Source organism: Mauremys reevesii, linkage group 7 (genome assembly GCF_016161935.1).
Source record: "Mauremys reevesii isolate NIE-2019 linkage group 7, ASM1616193v1, whole genome shotgun sequence".
Classification (NCBI taxonomy): Eukaryota; Metazoa; Chordata; order Testudines; family Geoemydidae; genus Mauremys; species Mauremys reevesii.
Genome location: NC_052629.1, coordinates 57891420 through 57911796, shown reverse-complemented (window position 1 = coordinate 57911796; position 20377 = coordinate 57891420). Strand labels below are relative to the sequence as shown.

The 20377-nt window shown below is 42.3% G+C and overlaps 1 protein-coding gene across 1 annotated transcript in view; it reads left to right on the top strand.

The window, feature by feature from the left end:
* The window catches only part of ANXA11 (annexin A11), a 57387-nt gene that overhangs the window by 27616 nt on the left and 9394 nt on the right, over positions 1 to 20377 (top strand). Inside the window, exons 2-10 of the mRNA XM_039481573.1 lie at positions 6618 to 6678; positions 7885 to 7997; positions 12183 to 12593; positions 13704 to 13791; positions 14242 to 14336; positions 14812 to 14925; positions 16188 to 16278; positions 16469 to 16548; positions 18681 to 18737. Of these exons, the coding sequence (XP_039337507.1) occupies positions 6627 to 6678; positions 7885 to 7997; positions 12183 to 12593; positions 13704 to 13791; positions 14242 to 14336; positions 14812 to 14925; positions 16188 to 16278; positions 16469 to 16548; positions 18681 to 18737 (1101 nt within the window). The 5' untranslated portion in view covers positions 6618 to 6626. The remainder of the gene's footprint in view (positions 1 to 6617; positions 6679 to 7884; positions 7998 to 12182; positions 12594 to 13703; positions 13792 to 14241; positions 14337 to 14811; positions 14926 to 16187; positions 16279 to 16468; positions 16549 to 18680; positions 18738 to 20377) is intronic.

Here is a 20377-nt window from a genome sequence, read left to right as displayed (position 1 = left end):
CACTTGGGGAAAAAAAATTGAAGTTTCTCTATGTTCTTAAATCCTTAACTCTTTTTGAGAAATGGCAGTTATGAAAGAAGGTGCCCCTTGCATACCTGCTGCCTTGTTCACCCTGATTCAAGGATTATTGTTTACAGAATAACTTTCAGGTTATAGAGTAGCAGCCGTGTTAGTCTGTATCCGCAAAAAAAAAAAAAAAAAACCAGGAGTACTTGTGGCACCTTAAAGACTAACAAATTTATTTAAGCATGAGCTTTCGTGAGCTACAGCTCACTTCTTCGGATGCATAGAAGAAGGAGGATCTGAAGAAGTGAGCTGTAGCTCACGAAAGCTCATGCTTAAATAAATTTGTTAGTCTTTAAGGTGCCACAAGTACTCCTGGTTTTTTTTTTTTTCCAGGTTATTGTTGTTTCTTAAACTTATGTGCATTAGCATACTCTAGGCTTCTCTACCTAGCTCTTGTATACCGTTTTTCATCTATAGATCTCAAAGCACTTTACAAAAGAGGTCAGACCCATTATCCCCATTTTACAAATGGGGAAACTGAAGCACAGAAGGGAAAGTAACTTACCCATAGTCACCCAGCAGGCCAATGGCAGAGCCAGGAATACAACCCAGGTCTCCTGAGTCCTAGTCCAGTGCTCTATCTACTAGGTCATACTGTGTGCCCACATGGCCTAAGACCCTAAGAGCAGGAGAGGGAAGCTCTGAGAATATGATGAGAGAAGTAAGCAATAGGATTTTGACAGCAGTCTGATATCTTAGAGAATTGGAGAGGGATTCATTTGCCTACCCTGTCTTTCATAATTGTGATGAAAAATCTATTCAAAATAGAAATAGGCCTTAGCCACAAAATTTGGTTCTTGAGCCAATCCTTCCTCAAAGTCTAGATGTCTTTTGGATCCGGGGTTTTGGCATGAGACATAGGGATCAAGGTGAGTTGTAAAGTTTTGTTTTCAGATCTGAAAAATACCTGCGAAATTTGGAGACACCAAATTTTAGTATTTTGCCTGGCCCATTGCTAACTCTAGTGGATCATATTTACTACATTTGCCAGATCATAACTTGGCGGTTCTTAGCATGAGTGCAAGATGCATCTGATTGATCTGGTTCTTCTCTAGTGTGGCCCTGCAGCTAAATATTTCCTCTGTGTGTGGGTGGCAAACTAATTGCTAGCAATAACTGTGCATTTATAAATGCTTTCAGTGAACTTGGATATTACGATGTCAGTAAGTGCTTATGTAAGTAACCAGGGACCATGGGAAATGATGGGAGGAAATGTGGGAAATGTTTACTGCTTTCTGTAGAATATTGAGGGGGCACCTCATACGGTGTACAGGATTTTCCTTTTTAAATCACCCTTTCTTTTAAATGTAGTTTGGCCGTGCACTGTGCATTAGAAGCCAAATGATGGCTGTGGTCTTGCAATCAGATCTGTACAAACTTTAGTGGGGCCTTTTATGGGTATGAGGGTCTGCTTGTGAGGATCAATTAACAGGATTGGGACCTAAATGTGCACAAACATCTGCACCTTGTGCTAAGATTCTTCCTGCTCACTCTCCTGATGGGTGGAGTTGGTTAAATAATTAACCTTGTTAACATCAACTGTAGAGGATGGACATTACAGCATTCACAGATACTTTTGCAGCTGTAGAGTGTAGCCCTTGTTATTCCTCAATGCTCCCTGCCTGACACAGGAACAGTTAATTGAAGGAGCCACTTATTCTTCCTGGGTGCGGCAATCTGAAGCTTCCATTGCAGTAGCTACAGGGGACAAGTGATTTGGTAAATACCCAGGCTTTTTCCAGCCTAAATTAGTTGTAGGGAAATCCTTATTTCAGGGAACAGATATGTGAGCAGACATCCCGTTCTGGCTATACTGGAAGTGAGACAATACTCTGCCTTTCTAATACTGAACTCCACACCAGGAAAGTACATTCTCATGTACCCAGTCGAATAGATTTTTCTTGTATATCCAACTTATTTCTTTGGACTTTTGTTAGTCTGCCCTGCTTAGTGTAATCTGTATTGCAATTCTTCAAATTTTGTCTCGTAAGTTAAATGAGCACCAGCAATTTGAAACCCAGTCAGTCTTTTAGAATGAGGTTATAGGCATTTTAGGTACAACACTCACACCCGCCACTTTCTGTGGCCTTTCCTGATCACCCTGTCCCTTTTTTTAAAATGGTTTTTCTGCACTGTTTGCTGTGTGAAAGATCCATTCAAACTGAAGAGGGAAATGAATCCAGCTATGCAGAAGAAATGGCGAAACTGACTAGACACACAAGGGTGTCACATGCCCAATGTGAACAAACTGAAAAATAAAGCAATACTTTTTCCGTTAATCTCTGAGTCATTATAGGAGATTTTGGCAATAAGAGAACATAACATTTTGAGAGGAGGTATAATTTTTTTAAAGTCACTGATGTCCCTTCTTTTATTTCTACTGATGAAGAGCAAGAAAAGGTGAAAGGTTGGTGGGTTTGCAACCACAAGTATTTATCACAAACTGATTGCATGTTGAAGTCTTGAACCTTTTTCATTCTCTAATAAAACACTTTCACTGCAACAGTCACAATGTGCTTCTAAAGAAGACTCCTGGTTCATTTATCCACAGTTAAATCTGTGGCTTTACCGAGCATTTCAAGTTCTGATGAGTGACAATAGCACGTGATGTGCGCTTCAGTAACTGGTAATGAGAGATGAAGCTGTATTCCAGTCAGTGCTCTGCATATCCAAATGTATACTACGTTTCATGAGTGAAATACTCTGCACAGTATTTTTTAAAATAGACTGTGGTATTTTCTTATCACTAAAAATAACCTGGAAAACCTAGGAGTGAAGATTCACTGGACATTTGTCAATCTTGGATTCCTATACTGCTTTCACTACAATGCTTGCTAATGCCTGGAGATCCTGCTTCTGCAACCAAAAAGGTTAAAGAACAGACTGACTGTATTGCAGCCTGAAATATACACTTTAAAATATTTTTTGCACAACATGTGGAACAGGGGCGGGCAAACTTTTTGGCCTGAGGGCCGCATCGGGTTTCATAAATTGTATGGAGGGCCGGTTAGTGGCCCAGTCCCCACCTCCTATCTGCCCCCCCCCCAACTCCTGCCCCATCCAATCCCCCATGTTCTTTGATGGCCCCTCTGGGACCCCAGCCTCATCCACACCTCCCCACTCCCTGTCCCCTGACTGCCCCTGGACTCCCGCTGCCTCATCAAATCCCTCCTCTCATTCCTGACAACCCACCCGGGACCCCTGCCACATCCAACCACCCCTTCTCCCTGTCCCCTGACTGCCCCTGAACTCCCGCCACCCCATCCAACCCCCTCCTTCCTGACTGCCCCGGGACCCCTGGCCCCATTCAATCCCCCTCCCGACCACCATCCACACCCCCGCTCTCTGATCACCACCCCAAACTCCCCTGCCCTCTATCCAACCCCCCCATGCTCCCTGCCCCCAGATGTGGCCCACGGGCCGTAGTTTGCCCACCCCTGATGTGGAAGGATAAATGTACAACAAAGCGCGAGTTTGTGAATCCCATTGTATATGTGATAGCTTCTCAAAGGTTTTCCTTATTACTTACTAGGATGCTCAAATCCAGAATCAATGTTTCAGTAGGATCACTAGCAAAGTGTTAGTTTACCATTATCAGGAGCTTTTTTGAGTCTGTGTGTACCCTGAGAAATCAATCAAGTGGTGCCTGGGTAACCACATCACTCAAATAAATTAGTTGGGGACTAAAATCCTCACACACCATTTAAAAATGTTTCCTCTCAATTTCTGGGTCTAGTTTTTTTGTTTTGAAGTAACTTTAAAAAAACAAAACTTTTATTTTCAGCTTGGGAAACCATTGTTGGGATTGTACAGCTGTCTTTCCCGTTTGGATCTCTGTTCTCTTTGCAGTTATTTTGGACAGCTGATTATTTCATACGCTTTAGTGCTTAAAGGGACACTGTCAATATTAATGTAGCCAAAATTTGACCTGATTTCTTCTTCCCCTTCCCCTCATTACCTGTTTACAAATTCTATTAATATTGAGTATTGCATACATCCTTCTGCACTTCCACTGTGCCACACCCTCTCTTAGGCCTGGTCTAAACTAAAAAGTTAGGTCAACCCAGCTGCATCGCTCAAGTGTGTGAAAAATCCACATCTCTGAGCAACGTAGCTCAGCCGACCTATCCCCTGGTGTTGAGAGTGCTAGGTTGATGGAAGAATTCTTCTTGGGGAGGCGGGTTACCTGTGCCAATGGGAGAACCCTTTCTGTCGCTGTAGGCAGTGGCGTAGCCAGGTGGAGGGAGAAGGGGGAGTGATTTTAAAAAAAAAAAAGAGAGAGCCACCTGCTGCAGCACTTTTATTTTACTCACCCGGCGGCACTCCGGGTCTTCGGCAGCAGGCCCTTCACTCGCTCTGGGTGTCTTCAGCGGCACTGAATGTCCCGCCGCTGAAATGCCACTGAAGACCCGGAGCGAGTGAAGGTCTTGCCGCCAAAGACCCAGTGTGCCGCCGGGTGAGTAAAATAAAAGTGCTGCAGCAGGTGGCTCTCTCTCTTTTTTTTTTTTAATCTCTCCCCCAGGTGAGTACCAAGGTGCCAGGAAATTGACAAGGCGCCACTTGTGCTCAATGGGAGAGCAGCTGCTCCCCCCCACTTCCTCCCCAGCTACGCTACTGCCTGTGGGGAGTGCCTACACTTAAAGCACTATCGTGGCACCACTGCACCAGTGCTGCTGTCGCATTTTAAGTATAAACATAGTCATAGAGTTTGGGGAGAGAGGGGCCCACCAGATCACTTAGTCTGATCTCCTGTATAACACAGGCCACCCACACAAGCACCCGCATACCAAACCCAGACCAAAATTAGACTGAAGACAGTGAAAACTCTAAACCCCTAAGTGCAGTTACTATGCATGGCCTTCTAGAGTAGGGCAGCGTGAGGCTAGGGGAACATTAGTGAACTAACACTCATACTCTCAGTTAAGAAGGCGAATTATGATGGTTAATAGTACAGTAAGGATTACAAGTGGGTTGGGGCAATGCTGACTTAACTACAATAACTCCTCGCTTAACGTTGTAGTTATGTTCCTGAAAAATGCGACTTTAAATGAAACGATGTTAAGTGAATCCAATTTCCCCATAAGAATTAATGTAAATTGCGGGAGGGAGGAGGGTTAGGTTCCTGGGGAAATTTTTTCACCAGACAAAAGACTATATATAAAATACATACTCAGTATAAGTTTTAAACAAACAATGTAATACTGTACACAGCAATCATGATTGTGCAGCTTGGTTGCGGTGGTGGAGTCAGAGGGTGGGATATTTCCCAGGAAATGCCTTACTGCTATATGATGAACTAGAACTCGGCTGAGCCCTCAAGGGTTAACACGTTAATGTGGCCTCATACTCTACAAGGCAGCACGAATGGAGGGAGGGGAGACAGCTTGGCAGACAGAGACACACACCGTGTGTGTGTGAGAGAGAGAGAGAGATGTGCATGGTGAACCACTCTAAGTACATTGCCTTTTTAAGTAGACCAGGAAGTTGAGACAGCAGCTGCTGTCCCTCCGCCCTGAGCCCTTTTGTGTTCCCCCCGCTCTATGGAAATGGGGTAAGTGGGGGGGAAGGGGGGAGGGGGACACCCTGACATTGCCTCTCCCCTCCCCCCCCGCAGCACAGCAAGCTTGAGGCTCCCAGGAGCAGCTCCAAGGCAGAGGGACAGCACATGGCAGTGGGGGGAGGGACAGCTGAACTGCCGGCAATTGATAGCCTGCTGGGCGGCTGCCGCACAGGGAATTTAGGGGAGTGGGGAGCTGATAGGGGGGCTGCTGGTCCACCCTGGTTCCAGGCCCCCACCAGCTAGCTGCAACGGGCTGCTCTTTCTGCAAGCAGTGGACAAAGCAGGCGGCTGCCAAACATTTTAAGGGAGCATTGCACAACTTTAAATGAGTATGTTCTCTAATTGATCAGCAAGTAACAACGTTAACTGGGGTGACTTTAAGTGAGGAGTTACTGTATATGATTGAACAGTGGCTAGTCAACAATCTACTGAAAGAAGGGGAAAGGATGGCTAGCTAATTATGGACTAGAATCTCCAATTTACTTGGATGTTGGATGGAGGCGTAGGTGATTACTGGGGGAGGGAGATAATCATTGTTATAACTAGCTAGCCCCCACGTTGATAATGATTAACTGAGGGTTAGGCAGGCTAGTTAATAGGTGGAGAGGCAGGTAGGATTAACACAAACAGCAGAGTTTACAGGTATAAGCATTAATTATATAACATTTCAGTGCTGTCAGTCGCTCTTGCTCTTTTTGTCATTTGAGTATGTGCACTCATACTGTTACTTTATTCTTAACATGAAGTGTTGCCACACCGTCTCACACATATCAATATCCCTTGATCCAGCACCAGGAGCTGGGAACAGGGAACCTCTGTTCATGTCTTTTTTTGTATCAGAAAGAACCTCTGTGGTTTACACAATAAGGGTAGCACAGCGAGATCTAAAGTTCGATGTTAGCCCACCATCTATACAATAACTGTACATGGTATATAAAATAGAATATTTTTTAAAACAACTTCATAAAATACTTCTCTTTTTTCTTTTCAGATCTTAGCAATGAGTTACCCAGGCTATCCTCCGGCAGGCGGGTACCCCCCAGCAGCTCCAGGTAACTTATCCAAACAACCCAATTCAAGTGGAGATGGAGCACAAAAAAGAGGGATCTGAATGGCTTCAGGAATTGGGGATTCGAACACAGAGCCTTTTGTGTCTAAGTCATCAGTTAAAATTCAGGACAGGAACGAATGAGAGTTGTGTTATCTGGTGGTTATGTGGCCTCTTATGAAATGAATTGAGTGCTTTCAGCCTTGCTCCTAATGTACAGGTACTTGCAGCACACTCAACACTGGGGTCAGTAGAAAATAAATTGATTTTGATACTGGAGTCCATGATTTCCAAATGTGATGAGTGATTCCGGGTACCCAACGTGTGCTGCCTTAAAGGAGCCTGATTTCCAGATGAAAGGGGCTCGGCACTTTCTGCACATCAGGCCCCCTTAGAGTGTCTCATGTTGAGCATCCAAAAACCGATGCACCCAACATCAGTAGTCGCTTCTGAAAATTTTGGCCAGTATAAATAAATAGCAAGAAGAAATGCCCTGATGGCACTGGATTGGGGAAAGAACTAGAGGGCCTTGCTGTATGCTTAGTGAGGATCTATTGTGTAATTTGAGACCAATAAGCCACATGGAACATGGGCCTTGGTCGTAATTATCCCCAGTGCACTACATAATACGATGAAGCAGTGAACACAGCCAAATATCAAACATACAGGGCTGCTAGAGGGCTCCCAACAGTGCTGGAACTAAAACCTCTGAAGCTACTGTTTTAGAACAGCGTTTGAACTTTGACGCTGTTTGATAGTGAAGGGATAGCTATGTTACCAGAACTATGAAGTGCCTGAGAATGTCCATCCTATTGGAACGCTCAGCTTGCTGAATATCTAGTGTCAACTGCTGCCATCCCAAAATAGATCGAGTCCTTACACGTGAGGATTGAAGGGTCTTCAACTATATTCTATTATATAACTGTATCAAGTTTGCTTTTCTTAATAGAGAACATAATGGTCCAAGGATACTTCACACAGTATTGCACGTTTCTGATCAGATTTCTTTTCCTATTATGGTCATGTTATCACCTTGGTTAGGTGTGAGATCTGCTCATTTGAACGTTGCAGACCTTTTAGTTTAGTTTAGTTTCCTCTTGTCCAAACTGCCTATGTTTAATAGATATTACAGTAAAAATTCAAGTAGTAATGAATAGGGTAGAAAATCATTTAAATTTTGTGGTTCAAGGTGACTGTTTGATTATTTCAGGTAGTAATCCTTGGGGTGGTTCTGGCTATCCTCCTACAAATCCACCTCCAATTGGACTGGAAAATGTTGCCAACTATGCCAATCAATTTAATCCAGACTATATGTCAGGGATGGTGAGTACATTTCCATTTAACATATTTTAAACATGTTTTACTTCAATGTCAAGCTGTATTTCTACCGTAGCAGTGAGAAGGTTGGGTATGTTTTCAGTTTGTAAAAAAAACAGGAGTACTTGTGGCACCTTAAAGACTAACAAATTTATTTAAGCATGAGCTTTCGTGAGCTGCAGCTCACTTCTTCGGATGCATAGAATGGAACACACAGACAGGGGATATTTATACATACAGAGAACATGAAAAGGTGGAAGTATGCATACCAACAGGCAGAGTCTAATCAATTGAGATGAGCTATCGTTAGCAGGAGGAAAAAAACTTTTTGAAGTGATAATTAAGATGGCCCATAGAAGGTGTGAGGAGAACTTAACATAGGGAAATAGATTCAATTGGTGTAATGACCCAACCATTCCCAGTCTTTGTTTAGGCCACAGTTAATAGTATCTAGTTTGCATATTAATTCAAGTTCAGCAGTTTCTCTTTGGAGTCTGTTTTTGAAGTTTTTTTGTTGCAAAATTGCCACTTTCAAGTCTGTCACTGAGTGGTTAGAGAGGCTGAAGCACTCCCAGCTATCTTCCAGACACCACTGACTTCCTGAGGAAACTACAATCCATCAGTGATCTTCCAGAAAACACCATTCTGGCCACTATGGATGTGGAAGCCCTCTACACTAACATTCCACACAAAGATGGACTACAAGCCATCAGGAACAGTATCCCCGATAATATCACGGCTAACCTGGTGGCTGAACTTTGTGATTTTGTCCTCACCCACAACTATTTCACATTTGGAGACAATATATATCTTCAAGTCAGTGGCACTGCTATGGGTACCCGCATGGCCCCTCAGTATGCCAACATCTTTATGGCTGACTTAGAACAACGCTTCCTTAACTCTCGTTCCCTAATGCCCCTACTCTACTTGCGCTACATTGGTGACATCTTCATCATCTGGACTCATGGAAAAGAAGCCCTCGAGGAATTCCACCGAGATTTTAACAATTTCCATCCCACCATCAACCTCAGCCTAGACCAATCCACACAAGCGGTCCATTTCCTAGACACTACTGTGCTAATAAACGATGGTCACATAAATACCACCCTATACCGGAAACCCACTGACCGCTATACTTACTTACATGCCTCCAGCTTCCATCCCGGACACACCACACGATCCATTGTCTACAGCCAAGCTCTAAGATACAACCGTATTTGCTCCAATCCCTCAGACAGAGATAAACACCTACAAGATCTCTATCAAGCATTCTTAAACCTACAATACCCACCTGCTGAAGTGAAAAAACAGATTGACAGAGCTAGAAGAGTACCCAGAAGCCACCTACTACAGGACAGGCCTAAAAAAGAAAATAACAGAACACCACTAGCCATCACCTACAGCCCCCAACTAAAACCTCTCCAGCGCATCATCAAAGATTTACAACCTATCTTAAAGATGATCCTCACTCTCACAGATCTTGGGAGACAGGCCAGTCCTCGCTTATAGACAGCCTCCCAACCTGAAGCAAATACTCACCAGCAACCGCACACCATACAACATAAACACTAACCCAGGAACCTATCCTTGCAACAAAGCCCGATGCCAGCTCTGTCCACATATCCATTCAAGTGACACCATCATAGAACCTAATCACATCAGACACGCCATCAGGGGCTCGTACACCTGCACATCTACCAACGTGATATATGCCATCATGTGCCAGCAATGCCCCTCTGCCATGTACATTGGCCAAACCGGACAGTCTCTAGGCAAAAGAATAAATGGACACAAATCTGACATCAGGAATCATAACATTCAAAAACCAGTGGGAGAACACTTCAACCTCTCTAACCACTCAGTGACAGACTTGAAAGTGGCAATTTTGCAACAAAAAAACTTCAAAAACAGACTCCAAAGAGAAACTGCTGAACTTGAATTAATATGCAAACTAGATACTATTAACTGTGGCCTAAACAAAGACTGAGAATGGTTGGGTCATTACACCAATTGAATCTATTTCCCTATGTTAAGTTCTCCTCACACCTTCTATGGGCCATCTTAATTATCACTTCAAAAAGTTTTTTTTCCTCCTGCTAACGATAGCTCATCTCAATTGATTAGACTCTGCCTGTTGGTATGCATACTTCCACCTTTTCATGTTCTCTGTATGTATAAATATCCCCTGTCTGTGTGTTCCATTCTATGCATCCGAAGAAGTGAGCTGCAGCTCACGAAAGCTCATGCTAAAATAAATTTGTTAGTCTTTAAGGTGCCACAAGTACTCCAGTTTTTTTTGCGGATACAGACTAACACGGCTGCTACTCTGAAACTTTTCAGTTTGTGTGTTTTTGCCTAGGAACATAAAGGAGTATCCCAAAGCTCCATACATTCTGGGGGTAAGAGTTCCAGAAAGGGGGGGAAATAGGAAGAATGTAGTAGCTGAATTCATGGCCTGATTTTTAAAAGTACTGAGCATACAATAACTTCCACTGAGGCTAATGTGTGCTGCTGAGAGTTCAGCATTTAAGAAAATCAGGCCACTAATTTCGTCAACTAAATATGGATTTAGGAGCCTAACTTTAGGGAGGTTTTGGTGGGTATTTTTTGTTTTGTTTTGTTTTAATCTTGGCTTGGTATTGTGGCTCTTGCAGTGCAAAGAGGAAGGGGAAACTAATAATGTTAATGTATATGGCTAATTGGTTCACACTGGCAAACTCGGTCCAAGTTCTGCTTTTTACCTAACTCTTCAGCCAGTTTGAGTGAGCAAGGCTGTGAACAAGTGACATTGTTGAAGTTACATAGTATGAGACAGTGTCTCATCCCTTGTCTCCCACACTCCTTCTGCAAGACTGGATGCGTCTCCTTGTAATAGATTACGGTGAAAGTAACTTTTGTAGACCTAGGAAAATGCAGAAGTGGTTTATCTCTTTATTTTTATTTGATTCTTGTGCTCAAAGTAGAAGCTGCAGGAAGGCTGATAAATCTTCTTTCACTGTATGCTGTTTATACACAGAGTGATCAATGTAAATCTGACCTATCAATCCTCGTCCTCAGAGGCAACCTACACTCTTTCAAAAGACAAGCCTGGGTGCTTAAATTCATTACTCTGCTAGACACTAAAAATTGTGGACTGAAAGGAGCCACTGGATTTATGACTTATTACAAAAAATCTGTAACTCACAAACCCCTCTTTTTTGTCCTAAGACTGCAGAGGTATTAAGGAGCCACTCTATCTTGAATGGTCCCTAATGTGCAAACTACTTATGCTAAACAATCTGTTCCATCTTGCATTTTGCTGGGAGGCTGGCAGTACCTTCCCAAGACCTGAAGAAAAGCTCTGTGTGGCTCGAAAGCTTCTCTCTCACCAACAGAAGTTGGCCCAATAAAAGATATTACCTCACCCACCTGGTCTCTCTGTTTATACAACGGACTTGGGCAGGTTGTGAACATTTTGCACCACAAAGTGCATTCCTGACTGTGTTTTATTTTTTGGAGATATTTGGTATCTACAGACTGAAATTAGTAGTGTGTTCTCAGTAGTGTAAGTAGCATCACCAGCAGCATAAAACTGACTAGAACCATCCTGTTCTAGTCTCATTTATGTTACTGGAAAAGAAGTACTTTGCAAGAGCATGGTGCGATCACTGAAGGATGATTCTGTGGGATTCTACCTAGATGCCCAAGTGTGCTGCAGAGGCTATTATAAATTATAAGCTACTAGCACATCTGTCTGCCACATAAAATAACCCAGGGAGGAGGGCAAATGCGTTTTACTCACAGTATCTGAGAGCAAATCCCAGCTGATACAGTAAGACAACCATGATCAGAGAAAGAATTGACCTGTTCCTTGTTTGGCTTTTTGGTGTTGGTGTTAATCTGATAACCTTTTTAGCTGTAAGGGTGGCATGCTGCTTGTATGAGCATGTGGTCTATAATGCTGGAGACTGTGGTTATGAGACTGTAGTTCTGATGGCTGAGGTAGAGAAACTTAAGAAGAGACAGTAGGAGATATGCATGGAGTGCGGTTCATTTTCTCCATGGTTGCTGGTCAATCCCTTTCCTTTCCTGACGGGGGTGGAGAGACTCCACTTTTTTTTTTTTTTTTTTTTAAACAGTGCCAAGTATACAGTTGAAAGTCAACACATGATCCATCTTAATCTATATTGCTTTAATTGTCTGTTATTGCAGGCTTCTAATTTGTCAGGAACCTTTGGAGGTGCCAATGTACCACAAAGCATATATCCTCCTGCACCTGGAGGCTATCCTCCTGTCCCTCCTGGGGGCTTTGGGCAACCTCCGTCAGGACAGCAAGCCTCTTACGGAATGTACCCCCCACCTGGAGGAAATCCACCAGCAGGAATGCCAGCTTATCCAGGATACCCAGGCAGCCACATGCCACCACCGGGGCAGCAGCCAATGACCTACCCAGGGCAGCAGCCAATGACCTACCCAGGGCAGCAACCCATGCCACTGCCTGGGCAACAGCCAGTGCCACTGCCTGGGCAACAGCCAATGCCAAGTTATCCATCAGGTCCAGCTGTGAATCCCTCTGTGCCGCCTTATTCAGGATCTGTGATGCCCACCATCACACCTGGAACAGTAAGATGCATTTCAGTGTGTTTAATCTTTAATTGCTGCATGTTTCCTTTGTGTGGACCAGAAGCAAACTAAACCCAATAAAATACAAAGGAGGAGATTTGGACAGAGAGAGCAAGTCATAGCCTAATTTTGGCAATTAATTTGGCAATTGATCTTTGATTATCAGCAGGTAAGTATGCCCAGTGGTCTGTGATGGGATGTTAGATGGGGTGGGATCTGAGTTACTACAGAGAATTCTTTCCTGGGTGCCTGGCTGGTGACTCTTGCCCACATGCTCAGGGTTTAGCTGATTGCCATATTTGGGGTCGGGAAGGAATTTTCCTCCAGGGCAGATTGGCAGAGGCCCTGGAGGTTTTTCGCCTTCCTCTGCAGGTGGGGCACGGGTCACTTGCTGGAGGATTCTCTGCAGCTTGAGGTCTTCAAACCACAATTTGAGGACTTCAATAACTCAGACATAGGTTAGGGGTTTGTTACAGGAGTGGATGGGTGAGATTCTGTGGCCTGCATTGTGCAGGAGGTCAGACTAGATGCTCATAATGGTCCCTTCTGACCTTAAAGTCTATGAGTCTAAGTCTTATTCAGATCACAACAGTATAAATACAGACTGGGTGACGTTAAATCTCATTTTAGTAAAATATCCTAAATGAAATTCTTAAGGCGAGTTTTAAATCCTTTTTATTGAATCTGCCTTTCCTAACAAAATATTTCCGTTTGCCTATACCTCTTTATGAAACCTTAATTAACGAGACGCTGTGAGGCATTTTCTTTTCCACATGTCCACATAGTTTGAATATAAAATGAATAAACCATTTAAATTCCATTGTAATTTTCTTCATTTCTTCTCTGACATGGGCTGTGACAAGCTCTAGTAATAATGTGAAATCCAGTTTTCTAGTTATCTCATAGAGCTGGAAAGGACCCCGAAAGGTCATCGAGTCCATCCCCCTGCCTTCACTAGCAGGACCAAGTACTGATTTTGCCCTAGATCCTTAAGTGGTCTCCTCAAGGATTGAACTCACAGCCCTGGGTTTAGCAGGCAAATGCTCAAACCACTGAGCTATATAGCTAATCCAGTATCTAACAGTTATCCTTTTTATTGGCATGATTTAGTCTGGAAAACGAGGCACAATCACTGATGCACCAGGATTTGACCCCCTGCGGGATGCAGAAGTCTTGAGAAAAGCTATGAAAGGATTTGGTGAGTAGTTGATGAGCTTAGTTTCTGTTGAAAGCGGTATTGCAGCATTGCTTCACCACTGCCATTCTTCATTGTTACACTTGCGAAGAGTGGAATAATTCCAGAACTATTATCCTTCCTGTAACAAACTAAACCTTAATCTGAGGTAATCAACTGGGAGAGACCACAAGAATAACCAGTATTATGAATCTGGTGTGTTTCTTTCCGTTGTATTTGCAGTTGAGATTAGAGCTGGAATTAATTTGACAATCATAGCCTATAACTAGAATATTTGATGTAATGTCCCATCTGATACGCTGGGGACGCTGTGCAGTAAGGGTTCAATTCAGCTCCTAGTAAAGTCAAGAAAGTAAAAAATTTAGCTACTGACATAAGTAGGAGTGGGATCAGACCCTAATAGAATGTGATAGCGTTAAAATGTCATATGTTATGCACCCTTTGTGTTCACAGGAACTGATGAGCAGGCGATTATAGATTGTCTTGGAAGTCGCTCAAACAAGCAAAGGCAGCAGATCATCCTGTCCTTCAAAACAGCTTATGGAAAGGCAAGTATTTCACAGCAGACCATTAAGAGCCAACCACCACCTGCTGCCATGCCTTTTATCAATGGGCCAACCAGTCCCAGTGCTTGAAAAAAACACTGAGAATTAACCAGTGTTGATATCACTCGTAAAGGAATGCTGGTATTGGTGGGCAGCCACCCTAGCCCAAGCAGGTATGGCTCCACCCTCCCTGACCTCCGGCCTGTAATCCAGTTTGGTTGCAAGGCGCCAGTCCTCTTTGCTAACTGTTCATTTTGACCCTTTGTTCAGGACACAACATTTAAAGTTCTTTTTTTTTTTTTTTAAAGTTGTTGCCAGTTGCTACCATTAGTACCATTAAGTGGAACAATTTTATATTGTGTATGTGCTACTTATTCCTAAATGTGAAAAAGTCCCAGTAAGCTGCAAGAATCTAGTGCTAGTATTTGTCAATATCTCTGATTCTGAGCCTTTTAAAAAAATTATTTTTTCCAATCAGGATTTGATCAAAGATCTTAAATCTGAGCTGTCAGGCAACTTTGAGAAGACAGTCTTGGCAATGCTGAAGACACCTGTCATGTATGATGTTTGTGAAATAAAGGAAGCTATAAAGGTTTGTTTAGGGAAATTAAGCCTTTAAGATTATGTAGTTTTTGTTAATCATGTTGGGTGCTTAAATTCCCCCATAAACTTGTCTTTGGATTGTCTCTCTTAAATGATTGTTTATGCCCCACCTCTCAAGGAGATAATGACCAAGTGTAACTGTGAAATAGATTTGAGGTTATTTTTTGTTTGTTTAAAGAGAAACAATATTATGCAGAGGATCTGTGTTGGTGAGACTCGGGAACTGAGTTCTAATCCTAATTCTGCCACTAACATGCAGTGTAGGTGGAGGCCAGTTATTTAGACCAAATTTTCCAGATTAGCTGCTCATTTGAGGTTCTTCCATTTTTGGATGCCCAGGCTGAGGCATGATGGGCCTGATTATCAGAGGTGCTGAACACCTACAGCTCCCATCGTTTTCCTTTGGGTTGGGGTGCCCTGAAAATCAGGTCCTTAGATATGTCACTTGGGCACCAAAAATTATGGGGCGAAAACTTTGGCTGTAACTTCCGTCTTGGTTTCCCCCATCAGTAAAATGGGGATATATTTTCCTATCTCACCTAGGACTTCACATAGAATGCTTTAAATGATGCAAAGCATTATAGAAATGATGGGTATTCATTATTATTGAAACTTTCCAGACTGTTTTGCAAGTCTGTTTTCTTGCAAGATAGTTTTCTCAAGATAGTTCTATTTTTAAACATGTTAATTCTTGAACTTTTTTGATAACCTTACAAAAATGAGCTGAAATAAACGTGTAAATCCCTGAATCATAGCACCAAGGTTTACATAGAAGTTTTCAGTTCCAGGGTATAAGCAAAGTAGCCAGGGGGTTGAAACAACAGTTAATAACATTAGTTGCCCTCAGAAACAGAATTAGATTAAATCAGTCTTTCTCAAGTATTGTTCATTATAAGAAATATTAACTGTGTAAAATTTGCTGTATAAAATCAGATATAAATGATAATATCACTTAAAAATACTTTGTAAGTACTTAATTAATGCCCTTAACATGATTCTTGTGTTTTCTCAGGGGAAAAAGAGCCTGTTAATGTGTATTTGTGTTCTGGAAGTTTGTATTATGAACAACGTGTAAACTATTTAGCTGGAATATTTCTTGCACAAAATAATGACTTCTGAATTGCCTAGTTTTAATTCTGACCTGGAGATAGTGAGAGAGCTCATTGCTGTAATGTACTATCATAACAAAAAACTGAGTGTCCAAGATATGTATGTGTAGATTTTTTTTTCTCTCCTCTTCTTTGCATATAGGGTGCTGGAACAGATGAAGCCTGTCTCATTGAAATAATGTCTTCTCGCAGTAATGAGCACATTCGAGAAATCAGCAGGACCTACAAAACAGGTTAGGCTTGACATAGTCCCAGTAACTGTACCTTTTTAGATCATTCCTCAGAGTACATTTTCATAACAGTAATGGAAAAAAATCAGAGGCCTCCACCAGGCATTGGAGGCTGTAATCACAGATTTGTAGTAAATTGTGTACAAGCACTTATGAAATGAGCAGATATGCACAGTGACTTTTGGTCTTGCAGAATTTAAGAAAACTCTGGAGGAAGCTATACGAAGTGACACATCTGGACACTTCCAGAGGCTTTTAATCTCACTTTCCCAGGTACTTCAACACTCAAGTAATACTTCTGTACAATCCTTCCTGAAAATTAGTGGACATAATGGGGTGAGAGAGAGATGCATATCCAGCTCTTCATCTGATATAAACTGGCATCCCTCATTGGCATCAGTGGAACTGTGCCAATTTACAGCTGCTGAGGATCTGCTCTCTTGTATTTTTAGCCTCTAAAATTGAAGTGTGCTGTTTTTGTAAGGAACTCTTGAATATGGCCACCACAGCAGTACATGGTCCTTACTGCGCCATGTGGTGTAAGATGGTGAAAGTCCTTTAGCAACGCAGGTTGAATTATTCTGGCTAAGAAGAGAATAAAAGGATAGAAAAGACTTAAAATTATCATGTGGCCAGGCCTTAAGGCTCTAAATATTTGTCCACTTTCCCCTGTTTCTTGTCTTGTCTTATAAGAAAGGGTAATATGTAGTAGAGACACACAACTTAATTTTTAAACCACATGACAATTGTATTGAAGGTCTGCAATGGAACATGTTCATAAGTGTTTGCAGAACCTGGGGCCTTAGTTGTGAACTCAGTTGTGGCTAACACAGTTCACTGTTTCTCCAGGAATCACATAACCTGCATTCAAATAAAGAAGCAAAGCGCTTAAACTAAACTTGTTTGGACAGTAATTTTATTGTTGCGCACACCAACACACTTGGCCTGTTTTTTTTTTTCAATTTTGATGCAAAATAGAGCAAGACATTTTTTAAAATTTGTTTCTTGTTTTTTCTAATACTGGTTTCTACTTACCTATTTGCAGTGATAAAAGGGGCAAGTACTTCAAACTTCACTCATGCAAAACGTGAAATCAGTGTATGATTTCAGAAACTGATCCCCAGTCAGAAAAATGATTCTGGGTTAGTGCTGCTGGGTCTTCAGAGATGAGTGAAAGGAGGGGGAAAAAATAAGCTTAACTTTAAGAAATAAAAATACGATAATATTGATATCCTGTAACTACCATACATAAATCCTCATGTCCCCTTCTTCATGGATTTATTTTAATTCCCTGTCCCTGTACAAAGATTAGCAGGATATTCTACCTAGTAATTATTCTGAAAAACATTTTATAATGTAATGTCTGTCTATTAAATGGAATAACAGTAGATATAGTCTAGTCTAGAATCTAGGTTTCCCTCTTGATAATATAAATGAACAGTCCAAGGTTGTATGTAGCACAGGGATCTCAAACAAAAATGACCACGAGGGCTACATGAGGGCTAGTACGTTGGCCCGAGGGCTGCATCACTGACACACACACCCCTCCACTACCCCAGCCCCACCCCCACTCCACCCCTTCCATGAGGTCCCTCCCCTCTCCTGTCCCCTCCCTGCTTCTATTCCAACCCCTTCCCCAAATCCCTGCCCCTGCCCTGCCTCTTCTCCGCCTCCTCCCCTGAGAGCGTGGCTCCTTGCTCCTCCCTCCTGGAAAGCACTAAGCGCCACCAAACAGCTGTTTGGTGGCGGGAAGTGCCTCAAGGTAGGCAGAGAAGCGGGGAGAGGGAGGGCAGCAGATGAGGGGAGCTTGGCGGACGCAGCAAATAACTCAGTGGGCCGCATGTTTGAGACCCCTGATTTAGGATATAGGATTATGATGGAGGACAGTGTTTGCTTTACTTAGGTTTAGGTAAACACAATAAATTGTGTTGCTGTAATGTTTGGGCCGGCATCCATTTAAGTACAAATTGGTTCATAATGTTTTCTGGTGGGTTTTGGATAAATGAAGATGGTAACAATGTCATTCTTTCTATTGTCCTTATGCTTGCACCAGTTTATTGCAACAGTAAGGCAATCATTTTCCTGAATTCAGGTGAACACTATTACTTGCACACAACTGTTTTTTTCTTTACTTGATTACATGTGAATCCTATATTTTTATCTGTTACTTCTATGAATAGGAATTTTATTTGCCCCAGAGTCAAAGGGTCTGCAGTTTCCTGTACCTTCAGAATCAAAATCCCCATAGTAACAAAGCAAAAATGGTTTTGTTTGTCCCAGGTAATAAACATTAACGTGTAAAGGTTTACTGGCTGTTTTTGGGTATGTGGGAGCTTGAGTGGAAGGGGCTGTTTTGTTAACTGAAAAGTGTGTATATTAATCACTACTATTTGTAATTCTTTCAGGGAAACAGAGATGAAAGTACAAATGTAGACATGTCACTTGTCCAAAGAGATGTTCAGGTTAGTAAGAAATGCTTCCTTGTGTTCAAGTATATATCTCATCTCAGTATGTGGGAGTTTAGTAGCCCAATTCCCATTAAATCCAATAGGATTTGGTCTACTGAAACTGGGCACATTGAACTGAGAGATTTATTTGTAGTTATTCTCTTTCAAAATGTTGTTACTACTTTTTGTGTAGTTGATTTTGTACAAATATTTTCTTTTGACCCTTTAAAAAATTACTTGTAAAAATAGCTGTTCAAAGATTGTTGATGATTCATTTAGGTTGGTTTTTAATAACTTCAGTGGCTTGCTGCCCCTCCCCCGCCCTTCCCCATTTCTACAAAACAATATCAAATGATGTCTGTGGCTGAGGATAGAAATTGCTTTGGAGATCCCCATGAGAATGTGGGTACCTCTAAACATGGTTCATCTTACTGATGCTGGCAAGCAGGAATTGTCAGGTTCATGTTTATCTGGTGGTTTACTACCAAATACTGCTGGGTGAGCCATTGCACTAAGAAAAAGGTTGAGTTGAACTGTGTTTTCTGTATACCTTTTGTGGGATCCAGCTCTGTGTGCCCATCCTCCTGGCATCAGGTTATGGAAATAAAGTCAAACTGTTTTATTATTGTTGTAAAATGACATGGCAACAGTGGCACTGAAGTCTCACCTCCTTGCAATGCATGCCCTTTACTATTTTATTCTGATTACAAAGTATGTTTTATTGGCCCAAGGCCAATGTTTCAGCCCAAGAAGGACCCCCGAAGGACCCTGAGGTTATGTCTACATTGCAATTAGACACCCACAGCTGACCCGTGCCAGTTGACTCAGGCTCACAATGACTGGGCTATGGGGCTGTTTAATTGCAGTGTAGATGTTTAGGCTCACGCTGGAGTCCAGACTCTAGGGCCCTCCCACCTCACAGGGGTAGGAGCTTGAACATCTATACTAGAGGTCGGCAACCTTTCAGAAGTGCTGTGCCAAGTCTTCATTTATTCACTCTAATTTAAGGTTTTGCGTGTCAGTAATACTTTTGATCAGGCTCTGATTCTGTAAATTTGTGGATCCGTTGGCCAAAGCCCTTGTGTGGTGGGTGGGAGGGAAGTATGTGAAGCAGCCACAGGCTGAAGACCAGTGTTTTTAAGTACAATACATGTTTGGAGCAGAGGAAAACTTCCTCTTCCCAACTACTGCTCCTCAAAGCCCATTAACTCAGGATTTGTTCATCAGGGAGACACTTGGATCCTAATGACATGTTTCCTTGTCATAGCATGTAGCCACTTACTATCTGGGGAAGGGGGAGAATAAGATCTTTGTGCCAAGGACTGTCTTTCTCTGGGTCTGTACCATGCCTGGCATATTTAGTGCCCTAGTGTGATATAAATAGTAATAAAATTAGCTTTCTGCATGGTGAATTTCATCCTAAGAGGAAAAAGGAGAATTTTGAGGAACTCCGACAGTGTCTGGGAATATTTTAGGATGAAAACTAGAACGGAACCTTATCACTGGCAAGAATTTACTCTCATCCCGTGTGACCAGTCTTTCTTTTTCCAGGAGTTTCCCCTTAAGGTGGGTACTCGGGAGCTCTTGTAGTTAAACATCTGTGCATGTTTCACTGGCAATTCTGGGTGCAAATAAGGCTCATAATGTGCATAAAG